The sequence below is a fragment of the Asterias rubens genome, chromosome 4 (assembly GCF_902459465.1).
Source record: "Asterias rubens chromosome 4, eAstRub1.3, whole genome shotgun sequence".
Classification (NCBI taxonomy): domain Eukaryota; kingdom Metazoa; phylum Echinodermata; class Asteroidea; order Forcipulatida; family Asteriidae; genus Asterias; species Asterias rubens.
This window is the reverse complement of record NC_047065.1, coordinates 2,278,089-2,296,417: the sequence shown is the minus strand read 5'-3', so window position 1 is coordinate 2,296,417 and position 18,329 is coordinate 2,278,089. Positions and strand designations below refer to the sequence as shown.

Genomic DNA, 18,329 nt, shown 5'->3' with positions numbered 1-18,329 from the left:
AATGGATCATGGAGAAAAATAACAGGAGAGTCTTTTTGAACCAAGACTAGTCTCATGCGGTGTTCGATCGTGTTGTTTACACTTTTTTAACACTAACAGCCTGAATATGAAGGTGTTTGATCCCATTTCAACCCACCTTTTTATGTCTGAAAACTCAAAACACCGAAATTCAACCAACGAAAGAGAGGTATCATGACCAAGACAGTTGAGTTACATGTATAACACTTTTTGTTTAGAAGAGAGCTCAAGCGAGGGAGCCATCATTGAGCCAGTTGACAAAAAACATTGATTATTGCTGCAGCTTCAAAATGGTTCTTTCAGTTTCAATTCGCTAAATAACAAGCTATTGTCAAGGTTGTCAAGGTTCACACCACCCCACATACGACCCACACAATGAATTTGAAGTGTAGTAAGCGTGTGTGTTCTGCTTTTAGTTTCTGTTCAAACATGGAGCAGCCATGAGTTTCAACCTTTGATCAGTTTTATCACTCAGAATGAGGTGCGGGCAGACCTATATATGCTAATGAACGGACTGACACCGGTGGCTGACCTCCATGATCGATTGCAGGGACTGGGAAATCCCATTTCACCAAAATAGCCGTTTTCATCCGCGCCAAATGAGTTGTATGCTGAAGTACTACTAGTTGGTCATGTCGGTCTAGTGCTATCCCTCTCCTCCTCTCGCCAGCAAGAATTGTAAAAAGTAAAGTAGCTTTTTATGTTCAATATTCAATATTTTTCCTAAATCATTGCTTATTATGGTAAATGGTTTTGTTTTTCAATTCTTTCTTTTTTTCTACCACCCTGAACTTCTGAAGTCTTTATTTAATTGTTCTTTTTAACTTTATTATTTATATTCTTATTATTTATTTAGAATGTGAACCAAATTGCCATTATCCTGCCAACACTTTTTCAGTTAACTTCTTTTTTATATATCATTCATTTTTTTATGAGTAAAATTAAATGCAATTTTATTTCATAAGGAATGGAAAAGTGATGGCAGGGTACCAGCAATTTTCAGGGTTGTCTGTTTAATATCTCATGACTTTATGTATGATTTTTGACACTTTTAAACGGTATATTCAACTTTTTTTCTTGTGAAAGAAACAGCTACTATTTTTCCTCTTCTTGCAACAACAGGGCAGGTCATCGGTGTTTATAATTCCCTTGTGGGAGTTTGCCGAGTTCCCTTGATGTGAAGATCATCTAAACAAACAAACAGGGATGTTTGCACTAAAGCTTGATCAAAGTCATCATAGATAAATTATCATAAATGCCATTGCGTGTCACTAACTTTACATTAATATAGCTGGCACTATTTGAATTGTTGTACTGACAAAAGTACACGCCTGATGTCGAGCAGGATCTAATGTCACTTGCTATTTGGTGAAAGTAACAGGGGGGGGGGTTCTTGTTTTGATTGTTTGTTACACTGATTTTAAAGGAACGTTACAGAATTGGTAAGAAACAAAAATCGTGAAGATCACAGATTTACATAAAACTTACACGGTCTAATGATGATGATAGTTAAAAAACATCCCTTGAAATATTTCTGTCTGAAATGTCATATTTGATGAGAAATAAATAATCTAACTTTGTGTTTGGAGTTTAACGCTCAGTGAGCGTTTTATTCCTTTCTATTTTGGCATTGATGCAATGCAAAATTTGTAATCGGTTGTTCACTATGTATATTATGGTGGAATACATAAAGTGCTTACACTGCCAGCAACTGTTTTGTTAGCAAAAAACAATTCTGTAATGTTCCTTTAAACAAAGTTAGCAAGCCCCTAGCCTAGACCATGCCTAGACCCAGTAACTGGGGCGCTGTACTCCTTTCTTTCGAAATTTGTCATTATCAGTTGTATGGCTGATAATGACAATAACTGATAATGACAAATTTCTGGAGAAAAAAAGGATTACAGTGCCCCAGTTACGTACCCCAAGTCTTACCCCTTGCCCAGGTTTTACGCCTTGCCAGTGCTTAACAATTGCAGTGGCACCGACTCCCCACCAGGGCTAGAAAGCCCCTTTGAACCATTTGGAGATATGGCGGACACATTCATGACACTGGGATGGGGTAAATTTTTCTGTAGACACCCAAACCAAATAGTTAACTCCTATAGCGTCCGCCATACCTCGAAATGGCTATCTGTATACAAAATATATCAAATTTTTTCTATAATCAAACCATAATCAAATGGACACACAGACTAATTTTTGCATTACTGCATTTTTGTATTGCATCCTGACTTTGATTATTTTGATTTTGTACGTTTTTTTTGCCGTAGTTGAATTTATTCAATAAACTCTGACAAGCCACCACAATGGCGTTGCCTCAATCAGCAGCACTGACAGCTATAATCAAACCATAATATAACATACACACAGACTAATTTTTGCATTACTGCATTTTTGTATTGTATCCTGACTTTGATTATTTTGATTTTGTACGTTTTTTTTTGCCGTAGTTGAATTTATTTAATCAACTCTGACAAGCCACCACAATGGAATTCCCTCAATCAGCAGCACTGACAGCTGTGTTAGGAGTTGCAATACTTTGGATTCTGTGTTGGCGTCGAAGTGGAAGTAAACGGAAATTCAAACGACGGATTCCAGGTGTTCCTGATCAACCAGTGGAGTACAACATTCAAGAAGGAAAGGTGAACAAAAATTATTCTGGTTGTTCTACACCTTCTTCGTCATTTACTTGTACCTTCCTCTCCCCCCCCCCCCCCTCTCAAAAAAAAAAAAAGTCTGAGCAAAACAAAACTCAGCACCTGCTGTTTTGGTTGAATGAGTTAATGTTTCATTGTAAACTGTGTCCCCACAAGATTCTAGAAAAGGGAATAATAGAACAACAAAAGCAAGCCGCCACAACTGAGCATGCAAAAGACTGTATGGTGGGGTAACTTGTAGACTCTGCTGACCTTGCTTTTTTCGTTAACGTTTTTGTTATCGTTTTTGTTTGAAGTCTAGCATTTTTAACGTGCCGCCTCAATTTTGTTAGTTCTGTCTAAGAAAATGATTGGGCAGAAATTGTTATTGTGGTTTTAAAAGCTAGGCTTCATTGAGTGGCTCATTTAGTCTGCGCATTAATTAGGCCTATTGACAATCACAAGGGCCAGTTTTACCAAAAGTCATAAGTTATGATAAAAATAGCACCCTTCAGTTCTGATTGGGCTATGTTTATCCCCCGGGGAATTCCAACCTGGGGACCTTTTCATTGTTCGATGCCCTCTGTACTTTAGTCTTAAAATTATTATCACCATTCACTTCCATTGGGGCTATGTTACCTTTTAGCGCATAAGGACCTCACAGTGATACGCTTATAAGAATGGTTTTATTATTATTATTATTATTATTATTATTATTATTATTATTATTATTATTATTATTATTATTATTATTATTATTATTATTATTATTATTATTATTATTATTATTATTATTATTATTATTAGTATTATTATTATTATTATTATTATTATTATTATTATTATTATTATTATTATTATTATTATTATTATTATTATTATTATTATTATTATATTGTGAATTATTTGATTTGCTTGATGCCCTTTGTACTTTCATTTTTAAAACAAGTGTTTCATCACCCTTGCCATGATGGTGGTCAGGTTATCCCCCCCCCCCCCACCAAAAAAGAAAAAAAAAATACTAAAATACATTTTGTTATTGGTTTATTATAGGGCTAGTTGCGTTTCACCTTGGGGAATATAAAAAGTGTCAAGGAACTACTTTTCTATTAGCTCGAAAGGTGGTCTAGTGGTCAAACATCTGCTGCAGTTTTTTTTTTTTGATAAATCAGGTTTGGTTTTTGATGTAGGACAGTTCCAAAAACCAAAGGTATACTTTCTCTTTTACAGCTTATGACCTGCAGTCCATGATAATTTGTTTTCATACTTTTAATCATTGTTTTCTTTATCAAACTCAGGGTATGCCAGCTATTCCTGGAAGAGTTGCAAGAGCTCTTTTGAAACTAACCCATTCGGTAAGACACTGCTCTAAGAATCGCAAGGGTCGTGGGTTTGAATCCCACGCGAGTAATATGCCTGTGATATGGTGATATCTTTTCACAAGACTCGGAACTACTGAGTATACAGTGCTAACACACATCGGTGTATGGATAAAAAACAAAATTAATATTCTTTATCCCTGATGCAAATTTAACATCGATAACAGCCCACTTCTTCTTCATAATTAACAGTGATTTACATTTTAAAGTTATTTGGTAGAATCTTTTTGAGAATAAGGTTTGTCCTTGAAAGAACTGTGTAGCAACATTGGCGGAAGGGTTGGGATGCTTTGTGGTGTCGTGGAGTTTTTTATTACCACATTTATTATGTTTTTATTTATTTGTATTTTGTCTTATGTATCCTGGGTAACTCTGTATCAGTTGTCAATAAACTCTACACCTTGGAGGCCGTGGATATATACAATTGAAATTGCACAGGAATAAAACATTAAACCAGATTCACCCAAAAGAACACAACAATTTTGGACTCCCCACAAAATGGCCGACCATTTAAGTTCACATTAAAAAAGGAAAAACTGTGCAAGTACCAGGCATTTGTGTGGACCATTATTACTTTTAAAACCTAACCATATGCAATTCATAACAACCAGTTCAAACGCTTTTCATAGACTAACTTGCCCGATCCAGGGCAACATGTCCCTTATGTACCATATAAACAGAATAATAAATCCAACCCATCGATGATGACAAAATTGAATAACAAGTGTTATAAGATTCTCATTTAAAAAAAAACTAATATTGATAATTGTGTTTTTATTCTAGCTTCTTGGAAAGGTCTTCCTAATGCCTTCAGTCATGAGGTAAGATTGAACAGGAGTTTAGTTGAGCTCCTAATATTTAAACCTAAAGTCTCAAATAATCCTTATCAAGGTTCCTTGGCCCAACTTCATAAAGCTGTAGAGCAGAAAGTACTGCTTAGAACATTTCTTTGTTTTAAAGCAAAACAAATGAGTGGGGCACAAGTCGCAACAATGTTACTTTTTTGAAATTTTGGCGGGTAATCAGTTTCTGATAGGCAAGATATTTCTGTGCTTAGCCCATTTTTGAGCTTACAGGCTTTATGAAATTGAGCTCTGTGCCCAATTTCATAAAACCTTTAAGCACAAAAACTTGCTTAGCAAAAAGAAAACTTTAGCTTAGCACAAATAGATTACCAGCCAAATGCAATCTAGTTACCATTATGTCACTGTCACCTCATCATTTCTTTGCTTTGTCAAGAAATTTGCTTATTTGTTAGCTTTATGAAACTTGGCACAGTTCCCAATTTCATGAAGCTGCTGAAGCACAAAATATTGCTTAACAATTTTCTGCTGAGCAGAAATGAGCAGGATACCAGTCTCAAATGTGACATGGTAGTTTGGCCGGTAACCTTATCCTGGTATATATTTTAAAGAGCTGCTGATCATGCATCAAACAGTATAACATTTTTACATTTATGCTGAGCACAATTACGCAGGTCACATATGACACACTATGACGTGCTAACTATTTCTAGTAAGCACAATTTTTTTATGCTTTGCTTATTTTGTTATGTACTCCTATTGTTTTACAGAAAAACAAATGTGTTAATCTTGCGGGATATTTTGATGAAGGACTTGCCAACCTTTGCACCTCTGATCCCATGGGAGGGGTCTAAAACACCCAAGAAGTCGAAGGATGCAGTGGACTTGATGAAGTCTTTGGCAAGTAAAGCTGATGCCGGCAAGAAACTGGAGTCGGACTTCCACTTTATGGATATATCGGACTTTCACAACGCTTACAGGTAAAGTTGGTATTAAAGTTTCATGAAAGATAATTCAATAATAAAATAAAATGCTCCAGGAAAAGAATGGCATTGATATTTTATTTTAATATTTTATTGAAACAACCACATGTCGTAGCTCGCAGGCCAAATTGGACGGATTAAGAAATTGCAAGTGGTTAAAAGATAATCATTGAAAAAACAATTGAGACTAATATCTGCAATGTATGGGCACACCAGAAACCTAATCCCAGATAGACCTTTCCATTGTTGATAAAAAAACGTGCTGGGCCCAATTTCATAGTGCTGCTTAATGGTAAGCAAATTTGCGTGCTTACTGAAGCAGACAAATTTGCTTAAGCCTTAGCGTATTTCACAGGTTAGCAGAAAAATTGGGCAGCCATATTGCGTGTTTACCGCGGATTTGCATTGTGACGTCATTTATTTTTGTGCGGTAAGCACTGCAAGGTTAGTATGCCTTTTCGTGTGCTTACGGTTAGCAGCGCTATGAAATAGAAATTGCACAGTAAGCACAAAATCTGCCGCTAAGCAGCGCTTTGAATTTGGGCCCTGGTTGGCATGGACAGCTGAATGTTAGTGAAGCAGTCGATTATGCTAACATAATGTGCTAACCACGTTCAACATTCCCGGGATCCCCCAGAAGCAAAATGGTTTGACCCTTCCCCCCCCCCCCAAGTTAATGAGAAGGTCATTATGGCTAAAACATAATGTTGTCCGAGCGATAACTTAAGTTGAATGAGATTAAAGCCAGCGGAACATTTGTTTGTCAACACAAAGTCTTCTTTTTAACATCTTAATTTGGCAGTATGATACACACTAATCAAATGTTAAAATCATCAATAACAAACAAAAAATAGGCCCACTAACCTGTCTGTACGCAAACTCATAGAATAGTATTATTTATCATGTTTATGTGTTTTAAGCACAGGAGCCAAGGCGATTATACACTTGTTTTTAAATAGCAATAAACCAAGTCTTATCATATCTTATCGTTCCTAATTATCTCTATTTTTGATGAGGAGTTACTTTGAAATTAATAATTGTTGAGAATTCGCTTTTATTGCAGTATAGGGAAGCTGACCCCGACTGATGTAGCTATAAAAGCAATCAAAAATATCAAAGATTCCGACGCTGTTGAACCCAAACTGAGAGCGTTCGTTGAGATCAACGAAGAGCAAATCTTGGAGGTAAATATCAATCACACTTTAAGGAACACACATTAATAAATCTAGCCATTTTTCATTAAAATGAAGTATGTGTAATAGACCATTAATGTTTGTGTAAGGTGTTAAGCAAGAATTAAGACCCATCAATGAAATAGTCATCCAATGTTTTCTTGATTACAAGACTCAAGTTTCATTTATTGTTTTGTGAAAAGCACTTATGTATCAATGTAGAAACCAGGAATATAACTGGAGCAAATCTACTGGTTGGATGCCCTAACTGAGGAAAGATTCACTCTCGATTAAAGGCACTGGACACCTTTGGTAATTTTCAAAACCCAGTATTCTCACTTTTTGTATCCCAACATATGCATATAATAGCAATCTGTGGAAGTTTGAGCTCAATTTGTCATCGAAGTTGCAAGAACATACTGAAAGAAAAAAACACCCTTTTTGCACAAATTTGTTTGCTTTCAGATGCCTGAAAAAGGCCTTTCTGAGATTCAAATACTTTTGCATGAAATTACCTATTTCTCGAGAACTACGACACACGTTACTTCAGGGGGAGCCGTTTCTCACAATGTTTTATATTTTCAGTAGCTCTCTTTTGATTGTTGCGAAGTAAGTTGATATGATAATATTTATTTTGAGTAATTACCAAACGTGTCCAGTGCCCTCAAGACCTGAGGTTTTTAGGATGGCCAAGTTTAAGCCATCGGACACTTTCGGTAAATAAAAAATAAACAAAAGTTCACAGATTTACAAATAACTTACAGGGTTTACAGAAGGTAGTGGTGAAAGACTTCTCTTGAAATATTATTCCATGAAATGCTTTACTTTTTGAGAAAACATTAAAACAATATCAATTCTCGATATCGAGAATTACGGATTTGTTTTAAACACATGTCATGACACGGTGAAACGTGCGAAAACAAGGGTGGGTTTTCCCGTTATTTTCTCCTGATTCCGTGTCCAATGACTTTGAGCATCATCTTTTACAAGTCAATGCCTGTTCTCATTATTCAGTTTTTATTTGTGTCTCCTAGGCTGCTAAAGAGTCTACGAATCGTTATCAGAAAAACAAGCCGCTGTCGGTCTTAGATGGAGTTCCTGTTGGGATCAAGGATGAAATTCAAGTGGTAACTACTCTACCTTCTTCTGGATAGTTTGTTTGTAGGCCCTTGTCACACATTGAAATGATTACAAGCAGCTTGGCCCAATTTCACAGCGCTGCTTAGCGCAAAAATTTGCTACGCATGAAAATTCTTCCTTGATAAAAACAGGATTACCAACCAAATTTCCATTTGTTGCATATTGTTTGTTTCATGTATTCAGCTGTTGTTTGCTTATCCTGAAAATCACGTGGAAATTTGGTTGGTAATCCTGTTTTTATCAAGGCAAACTAATTCATGCTAAGCAAATTGTTGTGCTTAGCAGCTCTATGAAATTGGGCCCTGCTCCACTGCATTCAACATCAATACACAGATTCGATGGTATATTATTGCAATATATAAGCCAATTGTGCCTTTGATTTTGTATAACGTCTGGTACCTTGACTGTGTGAGGGTTGAAACGTGAGGACATTTACTTGTTTTTGCATTTATACCATAGGTCCTTTTGGTTGCGTAAGCAGTTTGCAGCAACTAATTCTATTTTTCTCATCTAGAAACAATAAAAATGAGTTACAACATTTATAGAGCGCTTCCACGTATGTTTCTAAGTGCTACATGTATAACCAGTATAATCAGATTAAAGATGCTATGTCAGATTTTTGGCCCCAAACATTAAAAAATGTTTCTTATAAAACACATGAGAATTGGTCACGTGATATATTGTCGGGATCCCGACAAAAACTAATTTCGAGCACTTTATTTCACTGCTACTAATAATTGGCGGACTTTTTCGAGCAATGGCTTAAATGAAAGCTTGTAACTTTCTCGACCCCCATCAAAATACCTATTGAATTTAAAATCAAAATTTTGGGGTCATATCGGCCAAAAATCTGACATAGCATCTTTAACAAGACAGATGGGTTTTAAGTAATTATTTAAAAGTATCCAATGAAGGAGCTGCTTAAATGTGGGTGGTTATAGCTTGTTCCAAAGTGTTGGAGCTATGACTGAGAAATCATGATCGCCATAGCGTGTCATGATGCGGGGTGCAGAGTGTGGGTTCGAATCCCCAGCCGTGACACTTGTGTCCTTAAGCAAGACACATAACCATTGCTTCGTCCTTCGGATGGGACATAAAGCCGTTGGTCCCATGTGTTGTATAAACACATGTAAAAGAACCCAGTGCACTTATCGAAAAGAGAAGGGGTTCGCCCCGGTGTTCCTGACTGGATTGGCAGCATATTGCGCCGAAGCACCTTGTAAACCATTACATGGTGCTTAAGGATTAGATCTTATATCTCCCACTCCTTGCAGTAATAATACCTGGCGCTTTGTATCCTTTGGCAAAAGGCGCGTTATAAATACGGTTATTATTATTATTTTTATTATTATTATTAAGGAAAGCTGGAAATGAGCGATGGAAGAAGAGACCCTGAATATTGTGAAGACCTTTATACACAGTGAACAATTTTATACATAGTATCATCTTTGTAACGTACTGCAATGTTTGTGGGGCACTCTAAAAATGCCTATACATGTATGTATGAAATTGTAATAAAAACCTGACGATGAATTTATTTGTCACAGGCATCCCATCATCTTCGAATGGGTTCAACCTATATGGGCCACAGCCTTGAGACGGAGGATTCCGAGGTGATACGGAGACTGAGAGCAAACGGAGCCATTATCTTGGGAATGACCAACATGCAAGAGAATGGAATGGGAACAACTGGAATCAATATTAGCAAGTAAGGAATTAGCGGAGATGAAATATAATGAGATGGAAAGACTCTGAACTTAAAGACACTGGACACTATTGGTACTTGTCAAAGACCAGTCTTCTCACTTGGTGTATCTCAACATATGCATAAAATAACTAACCTGTGAAAATTTGAGCTCAATCGGTCATCAAAAGTGCGAGATAATAATGAAAGAAGAAAACACCCTTTTCACACGGAGTTGTGTGCATTGAGATGGTTGATTTCGAGACCTCAAGTTCTAAATCTGAGGTCTCGAAATCAAATTCCTGGAAAATTACTTCTTTCTCGAAAACTATGGCAATTCAGTGGGAGCCGTTTCTCACAATGTTTTATACTATCAACCTCTCCCCAATACTCGTCACCAAGTAAGGTTTTCTGCTCATAATTATTTTGAGTCATTACCAATAGTGTCCACTGCCTTTAAAAAGGTTCCACAAACGCTAGAAAATGAATACTCCTTGTTTTCCTTTAACATTTCTCTTTTGAGTAGTGTTGGTTCTGAAAAGAACCAGTGGTTGACAACTCAATGTTTTGATCAGTATGCTCCGATCGTCTTCAGGAGGATGCTGGACTCTGTTGCTAGATGCCGCTTATACCGCTCTAATAAGTTTTTGTTTATACCTCTAATAAGGGTTCGGTCTGGATCGAAAGTTAAGGCCATATATACTTTGTGCATATCGGTATGATATCTGAGGACGTAACTTATAGGATGATGACTTTCCTGCAGGTATCATGGTACACCAAGGAATCCTTACAATGTCAACCATTTCACTGGTGGAAGCTCCAGTGGATCAGCTGCTGCAGTGGCTGCAGGTAAACTTTTTAGTTTTTGCGTTTATTTGAAATCAAAATCTGCAATAGATGTTTATTTTGCATCAGGAATGAAACAATTTGATTTGTTGTTACCCTAACACTGATATGTATTAAACACTGTATACTCGGTACTTTTCTGAGTTCTGAGGAAAAAATCAGTCAGGTGGGGTTTGAACCAACGACCTTTGCATTGCTGGAGTAGATGTCTTACCACTAGACCACCGAGCTTGCCTGGTAGCTAGAGGCAGTTGTTGCAGTACCCGCTGCCAACACATAGGATTTCAACTGCCTCCAGGGTCCAGGCTAGCTTGGTGGTCTAACGGTAAGCCATCTGCTCTATTGCAATACTTGTATAATAAATACCAAATCTAATCTAATCTAATCAAATCTCTTGTTTCCCCTACCCTTAACAGGTCTATGTCCAGTTGCTCTCGGTACCGACGGTGGTGGCTCAGTGCGAATACCAGCAACATTTTGTGGCACCGTTGGATTGAAACCGACATTTGCTCGCATCCCGTGTCTAGGCTCACCTGTTAATGGTTTCTCTGTATGCTCATTGGGTCCACTGTGTAACAGTGTTAGAGATGCTGCAATAGCGTATGGTAAGTTATAGACTCAATCAGGGTATAAGTATCTCCCAAACGGGATAGTATCCCCTTTGGGAGATACTCATGTCTAGGCTCACCAGTTAATGGTTTCTCTGTATGCTCATTGGGGCCTCTGTGTAACAGTCTTAGAGATGCTGCAATAGCGTATGGTAAGTTAGAAACCTCAATCGGGGTATTTTATGTTTCTCCCAAGAGAACCAACAGTCAGTTTATTAATAATTTATAGTCTGAAGCCTTCTTAGGTTCCACTAAAGTTCATTTACACAAAATTCCACAGGTCAATCAACTTATCAAAATAAAATAAAACAACTCTCTGCAACACCCCTCCTGCTATAGGTCTGCATTGTTTAACTTTCAATTTTTACTTTTACTTTTACTGGGTCCGACACCCTTCGCAATGTAAGTACTCAACCAGGCACTGCAGTCAACTTTTACTTTTTTCTTTTTTGTGTATCATGCTTTTGTACGTTAAGGTATTGAACAAACATCAATTTGCTTATAATTTGTTATTGTTTTTATTTACTGAAAGCTTGCATCGCTGGTCCCTGCCCTTCTGACAGTCTCTCCAGTAATCAACCACCAGTAGAACTGACTGGATTCAACGACAAAGATTTGAAGGGAATGAAGCTTGGAATCGATAAGCAATTCTATGAAGTAAGTTTCCTATCAAGCACCAAGCTCCCAGCAAAATATTACACACATTTTACTGACATGATAACACTGGTGTGGATCCCTTAACAGTAAAGTTTAACCCTATTCCAACAGCTTAACTCAGATTTAATTAAAAATTGACGCATTTCTTAATTTATTTTTGTTTTGGTTTTGTGCAGCATGCTGATCCTGAAATTGTTGGAGCCTGTAATAAAGGTTTGTTTATTTCACTCCCTCTGAATTAATGATGCCAAAAAAATGACTCTCATTCCATGATTGCTCTTCATCCCCCAAGTATTAAATGCACTGGACACTTTTGGTAATTACTCAAAATAATTGTTACCATAAAAACTTACTTGGTAACGAGCATTGGAGAGCTGTTGATAGTACAAAACATTGTGGGAATCGGCTCCCTCTGAAGAAACATACTTTTTGAGAAAACGGTAATTTCTTCCCCCAAACAATAGCATACCTTGGGCCTGAAACCTTTTATAGGCATCTGAAAGCACACAAAGTAATGCAGCAAGGGTGTTCCTTCTTTCATTATTCTCTGCAACTTTAATGACCAATTGAGTCCAAATTTTCACAGATATGTTATTTTATGAATATGTTGGTATACACCAAGTGAGAATACTGGTCTTTGACAAGTTCCACAGGTGTCCAGGGCCCTTTAAACCGTTTAAGTTTGATGTAAATCTGTGGACGTTTGTGTTTTGTGTTTTTTGTGTTGTTATTATTCAACCTCTAGAAAGTTTACAGTTTTCGTTTTGTTTCATCAGCTCTGGATGTCCTAAAGTCTCACGGAGCTGAAGTTGTAGACATTCAGATTCCAGAGTTAGAGGAGGCAAGGATTGCTCATATCATCACCATCTTAGCTGAGATGAGATCCAGTCTACATGAAGCTTTCTGTAACCAGTACAGTGAACAGGTATTTTTACATTTGCATTTGCACATTTATCTTTTAATTTATTGATTTTGGGGGTTGAACAAAGAATTGACTAGAATGGGATCCAAACCGACGACCTTCGGATTAATGTGCCGGATACCAACTGAGCTATCTAGCCCTATGTTAGCGGTCTCCCTATTTTGTCAATATCTTTGTTCAGGGGTGCCAATCAGAAGCTTTTCATTTGTTGCTCATTTTAATTTTTGTTCTGCCATGATGCCATTGTAATGTGAATATCAATATTCTTCTATGTGATGGTTGTTGTTTAACTTTTAGCGTTTGCTGTTAATGCCGTTTTGTTCCATTTTAACCTGTACCTGTGTTAGTCCCTTGATGAGTATTTGCTTGATCGTGTTATATTGGAACATCAAGATCGTAATTTTGTTTTTGTATTTATATTTTGTCCAACATGTATTATTAATACTTTTTGAAATTTTCAATTATTTTGCTGTTTACAGCGCACTGATGCCTCCGCTTTGTGTGCTATAAAAGTACTTATTATATTATTATCAAATTAATACGCATTCTATACCTTTTAACAATTCAAATTCTCTGATGTGATTGGATGGGAAGAGTTGATTTTAGGTCCTAAGATTTAAGGACTCTATGCACGAACTGCTCTTTCTTATAAAAGGAAAAGAAGGAGTATTCATTTTCTAGCGTTTGTGGAACCTTTTTAAAGGCAGTGGACACTATTGGTAATTACTCAAAACAAATTTAAGCATAAAACCTTTCTTGGTGATGAGTAATAGGGAGAGGTTGATGGTATAAAACATTGAGAGAATTGGCACCCTCTGAAGTGCCAATGTTTTCGAGAAAGAAGTAATTTTCCACGAATTTGATTTCGAGACTTCAGATTTAGAACTTGAGGTCTCAAAATCAACCATCTAAACGCACACACCTTCGTATGACAAGAATGTTTTTTTCTTTCATTCATATCTCGCAAGTTCGATGAACGATTGAGCTCAAATTTTCACAGGTTTGTTATTTTATGCATATGTTGAGACCCACCAACTGTGAAGGCTAGTCTTTGACAATTACCAATAGTGTCCACTGCCTTTAACTTACTAAAGTTGTACTTTTCACTTGGTGCTTATATCTCTCATTGTTGTCTGCAAGGTTGTTTACTTTTTTAGTACAATTTTTAAGTTACTATGTTATATATGTTATATGTTATATTATATACTAGTATTTAATATGTATGTCAATGCTTTGTGTTGGCTTTTTGTAGATATTTAGGGTTTGTTTTCTTCACTTTTAAATCTTCTTTAGCTTATCCATGTTTAATTGCTTGACTGCCTTCTGTAAACTTACGTTTTTTAAATTTAATTTTGTGTTTCTTTTATATTTAATTTTCAAAACGGTTTTTGGTATTTTACATAAAGGGCCAAATTAATGCTTTATTATAATAACTATTAATTGTCTAAAGTTGTTTTAAATTACTTTCATGCCAACCTCCTGTCAATAGTGTCTTGTGGAGTCAAGCTTAATTGTTATAACATTCATGTCGTTTGTGTTTTATCCCAAGTATTTTGAGAATGCAGGTCTGTTGTCTACCACTGAAATGCTGACCACTACTGATTATATCCAAGCTCAGAGGCAGAAGACTCGAACCATCACTTTCCTGAAGAGCATCTTCAAAGATGTGGATGTCATCTTGCTGCCTGGTAAGTAAGACATCATCAAGTGTGTTGCTGCCTGGGCACACGCCACAAAATGCAAACTTAATGAGGTTTTGGCTGGTAACCTGTTTCTGCTAAGGGATACTACTATGTGCAGTGTGCTTAGCAAGTTTTTGTGCTTACAGGCTTTGTGAAATTTGGCCCCGGTAACTCAGGAATCAATTGAATTATGGTTCTTAAAAAATCCATTTATGAATAAGTTCTAGATATTTCATCATTCTTTTTTTACATAATAATAATCTTTCTGAAATCGAAGAAGCCTTTTTTTTTTCTTTTTTTTAATACAATAAGTCGTGTCATTCTAAAGTAAAGATATTTCTTGTATTTGTAAAGCTATATATTTAATAAAAATGGATTGATGTGATTTGATCAATGTTGTTTTTTGTCTTGAAGGTAATGCAATACTGGCTCCTGAGATCAAACCAGGATATCTCAAACATGGCTTCAGTGATACATCCATGACGGCGGATATAATAAGGTAATGATAATAAACAATATATTGCGCCTTGCATACAAATTATGAAAAGCACTTAACACAGGCCAAAAATGCACAGAATTGAAGAAAAAGTCTGGTCACCAGGCCAGTGCCCAATCCACAGTTTGGGGAATACATCTGTCCCACCAACAGAGAACTAATCATTTCACTATGAAGTGATGTGCTTCTGGAAAAATGTATCAGTTTTTATGCCCCACAAATTTGAATCTGAGAAACATTTTCTGTCAGTAACGTCTCTCAGATTGTCTATTGCAATTCTGGATTATTCTTCCTGTGTGGACATAATTGCTCTGGAGTTTCTGCGATATATCAAAAGCTTGACCACCTTAGGAAATGAAATCTTCACGGGTTAGATTTATTGTTAAGTTATGTATAAATTTATGACTAACGCATTACCAAGCTGTTTTAGTTCATTTTTCACTTTAACTTCAAAAGTCCATTCATATAATACTCGAAGTACTGCAAAGACAAATTTGTTTGTTTCCCGCCAAAGAACATCATTATACCAAAAGAGTTTTGTTCAGCGTGGAGTTGGATTCTGGAATGGTCTGAGTAATTCAATTAAAAAATCAATTACTCTACCTGTCTTTACAAGAAATTTGAAAAAGCAACTACTTGATGGATATTCATAGATTATGACTGTTTCTGCATTGCCTAGGTTATGTTATCTTTCAACACACCTTACATTAGCCGTTGTTGTGTTTGTCTGTCAAGTCTATTGTCTGTACAATATGTGCTGGTGCTGTTATTTTTGTGTTCGTCTGTCCATAGGTTAAGGAACAAAAGCCACGGCTTCACCTGAACCTAATTGTTGTCCAACCGCTTATTACATATAAAATTGTTATTAATCTATTATTTATATTGCGTATACACTGTAATAGCCTACTTTATCATAAACATGTTATTGTGTAACTGAATGTAATGTTAATCTATGTATTGTAAGATGAATGGACAACGATGAAATAAATGTTAATAATTATATCTACATTTATATAGGATTAAAACAATCTATACTTTGCCGTTAATCTTTGTGATCGTGATGTAACTGTTTGTGTTTTTCTTGACAGGCACGTCTTCTTAGCTAATCTAACTGGAATACCAGCCATGACGGTACCGGTTGGTTACAGCATGGAGGGTCTACCGATCTCTCTTCAGATCATGGGTGCTTGGTGGAAAGAAAGTACCATCTTACAAGTCGGTCGCTTTGCCGAGAAATGTCTGGAGAAAAGGAAACCTGATGTTTTTTATGAACTCTTGTAGTCAAAGACTGGTGTACTTTTGAGTATTAAAGGCACTGGACACTAGTGGTAATTACTCAAAATAATTGTTAGCATTAAACTAATTACTTGGTAATGAGCAATGGAGAGCTGTTGGTAGTATAAATCATTGTGATAAAAGGCTCCCTCTGAAGTAACGTAGCTTTTGAGGAAGAGGTGATTGCTCACTCAAATATGAAAAGACGTTGTTAATAAAGTCTAAAAAGTATATAATATTAATTATGGCGTGTGTACGTAAAGGAGAATGGAGGAGAAAGTGTAGATTTGTGAATAGAATGTACGAGCCGATCACGAGTACATTGTAATCACGAATTTACACTTTAGAGTCTATTCTCTGACTTAAAGGCAGTGGACACTATTGGTAATTGTCAAAGACTAGCCTTCACAGTTGGTGTATCTCAACATAAGCATAAAATAACAAACCTGTGAAAATTTGAGCTCAATCGGTCATCGAACTTGCGAGATAATAATGAAAGAAAAAAACACCTTGTCACACGAAGTTGTTTGCGTTTAGATGGTTGATTTCGAGACCTCAAGTTCTAAATCTGAGGTCTCGAAATCAAAATCGTGGAATATTACGTCTTTAAAACTATGGCACTTCAGAGGGAGCCGTTTCTCAGAATGTTTTATACCATCAACCTCTCCCCATTACTTGTCACCAAGTAAGGTTTTATGCCAATAATTATTTTGAGTAATTACCAATAGTGTCCACTGCCTTTAAACTATTTCCCCCATTGGTTACGTAACAGTTTCAATGAATTGGATTTCCCCATGATAAGAACACTAGTTAGTCTGTCTAATTTCTATGTAATTTTGTATACGTTGTCATACGACGGTTGGTCACATACAACTATTTGACAAAATATATACGCAGGCATACTCAGTGCTTGCAACATCAGTTTCCTCAGGTACAAAATTGTGATAATAAAGTGATTTGGAAAATGTTTTTGTAAATTTAAAGATTTTCAGCTATGTTTTGTTGCACTTCATGCTGTCTTTCAGTTTGGAAAGACAGTAGTTTTAAAGTTGAACTATTTACTAAAGCTTGTAATGAATCTACACTCAACTGTAGATTATGTTATGAATCTACACTTAAGTGTAGATTCGTAAAAATAAACTACACTTTCAACAATCGACTGACTTCACAGCAAAATACAACTTCTATACAAATAGTTGAAATGTAGGTAAGCCCCCTACTTTCCTACTTTTTGCCAAGGAACAAATACTATGCTTGATTAAGTCGGGCCTTCAGTCTTCCTTTGTCCTATATGTATATATGGGTTATAATGTCGTCAGGATATATCAAAGTAGCTTATTTTTAATGGTGCTTGAAATCAAAGACAAAAACTGCTGAATTGTTCGGAGTGCTTCATTTGTATATCCAGTTATTCCAAATTATGATGTAAAGATTGCTTTTACTAATGTTTTATAACTAAAATCTGAAAATAATGATATGAATTATGATTATGTAAGAGAGGTGTTAAACAGTAATGGTGTACCTGCTTTTAGTTTTTATGAAATCTTTATTATGGGTTGCCAAGTGAATCGACAAATTGAAAATAAAAAGGTTTAAAAGTGATTTGATTTTATATAACTGAATTAAGATTGTTGTGCTTTCATTTACTTGTGGTCTATACTCTCAAAAGGTTTCAACTTAATTCAAACAAACAAATTATGAATGTGTCAAGGTGGCAGGTTAATCATGATTGAGTAATGATGACGATTCTATGTTCATAACTGGAGGAAAAAGAGATTTATTTGTTATTGTAGTTTAATGACTTTTGCCACAGCCTGGAAACATAATATACGAACCATGTTTGTTGTGGTTAGTAGCTTATTTGCTTATTTCTTTGGCTGTAATATTGCGCTTATACGCAATCTGTTTATGGTATGAGCCTAATAAGTTTTACGACAAAGTATTTTTGCGTTATCACGAAGACTTTAATGGAAACGAAAGAGTTAATTATTGGAATATTGTTTTTAGTTCCCAATTGGAACCACATTT

General features: G+C 36.0%; 1 protein-coding gene across 1 annotated transcript; it reads left to right on the top strand.

Annotated features, from left to right (window-relative positions):
- Positions 1-60: 60 nt before the first annotated feature.
- Positions 61-16,404, top strand: LOC117289592 (fatty acid amide hydrolase-like). The gene is made up of 16 exons (XM_033770787.1): positions 61-703; positions 2,469-2,660; positions 3,953-4,009; positions 4,817-4,854; positions 5,607-5,816; positions 6,883-7,003; positions 8,026-8,118; positions 9,679-9,839; positions 10,579-10,664; positions 11,078-11,266; positions 11,802-11,926; positions 12,103-12,139; positions 12,703-12,851; positions 14,398-14,536; positions 14,945-15,029; positions 16,115-16,404. The coding sequence occupies exons 2-16, from the start codon at positions 2,505-2,507 to the stop codon at positions 16,305-16,307; spliced, it is 1,839 nt and encodes a 612-aa protein (XP_033626678.1). The 5' UTR covers positions 61-703; positions 2,469-2,504; the 3' UTR covers positions 16,308-16,404.
- Positions 16,405-18,329: the final 1,925 nt, after the last annotated feature.

Bases quoted from the DNA above. Each gene is read 5' to 3' on its own strand.
- LOC117289592 (XM_033770787.1), top strand. From the start codon at position 2,505: ATGGAATTCCCTCAATCAGCAGCACTGACAGCTGTGTTAGGAGTTGCA. The intron at 2,661-3,952 runs GTGAACAAAAAT...TATCAAACTCAG, and splicing joins ACAACATTCAAGAAGGAAAG to GGTATGCCAGCTATTCCTGG. The intron at 11,267-11,801 runs GTAAGTTATAGA...ATTTACTGAAAG, and splicing joins AGATGCTGCAATAGCGTATG to CTTGCATCGCTGGTCCCTGC.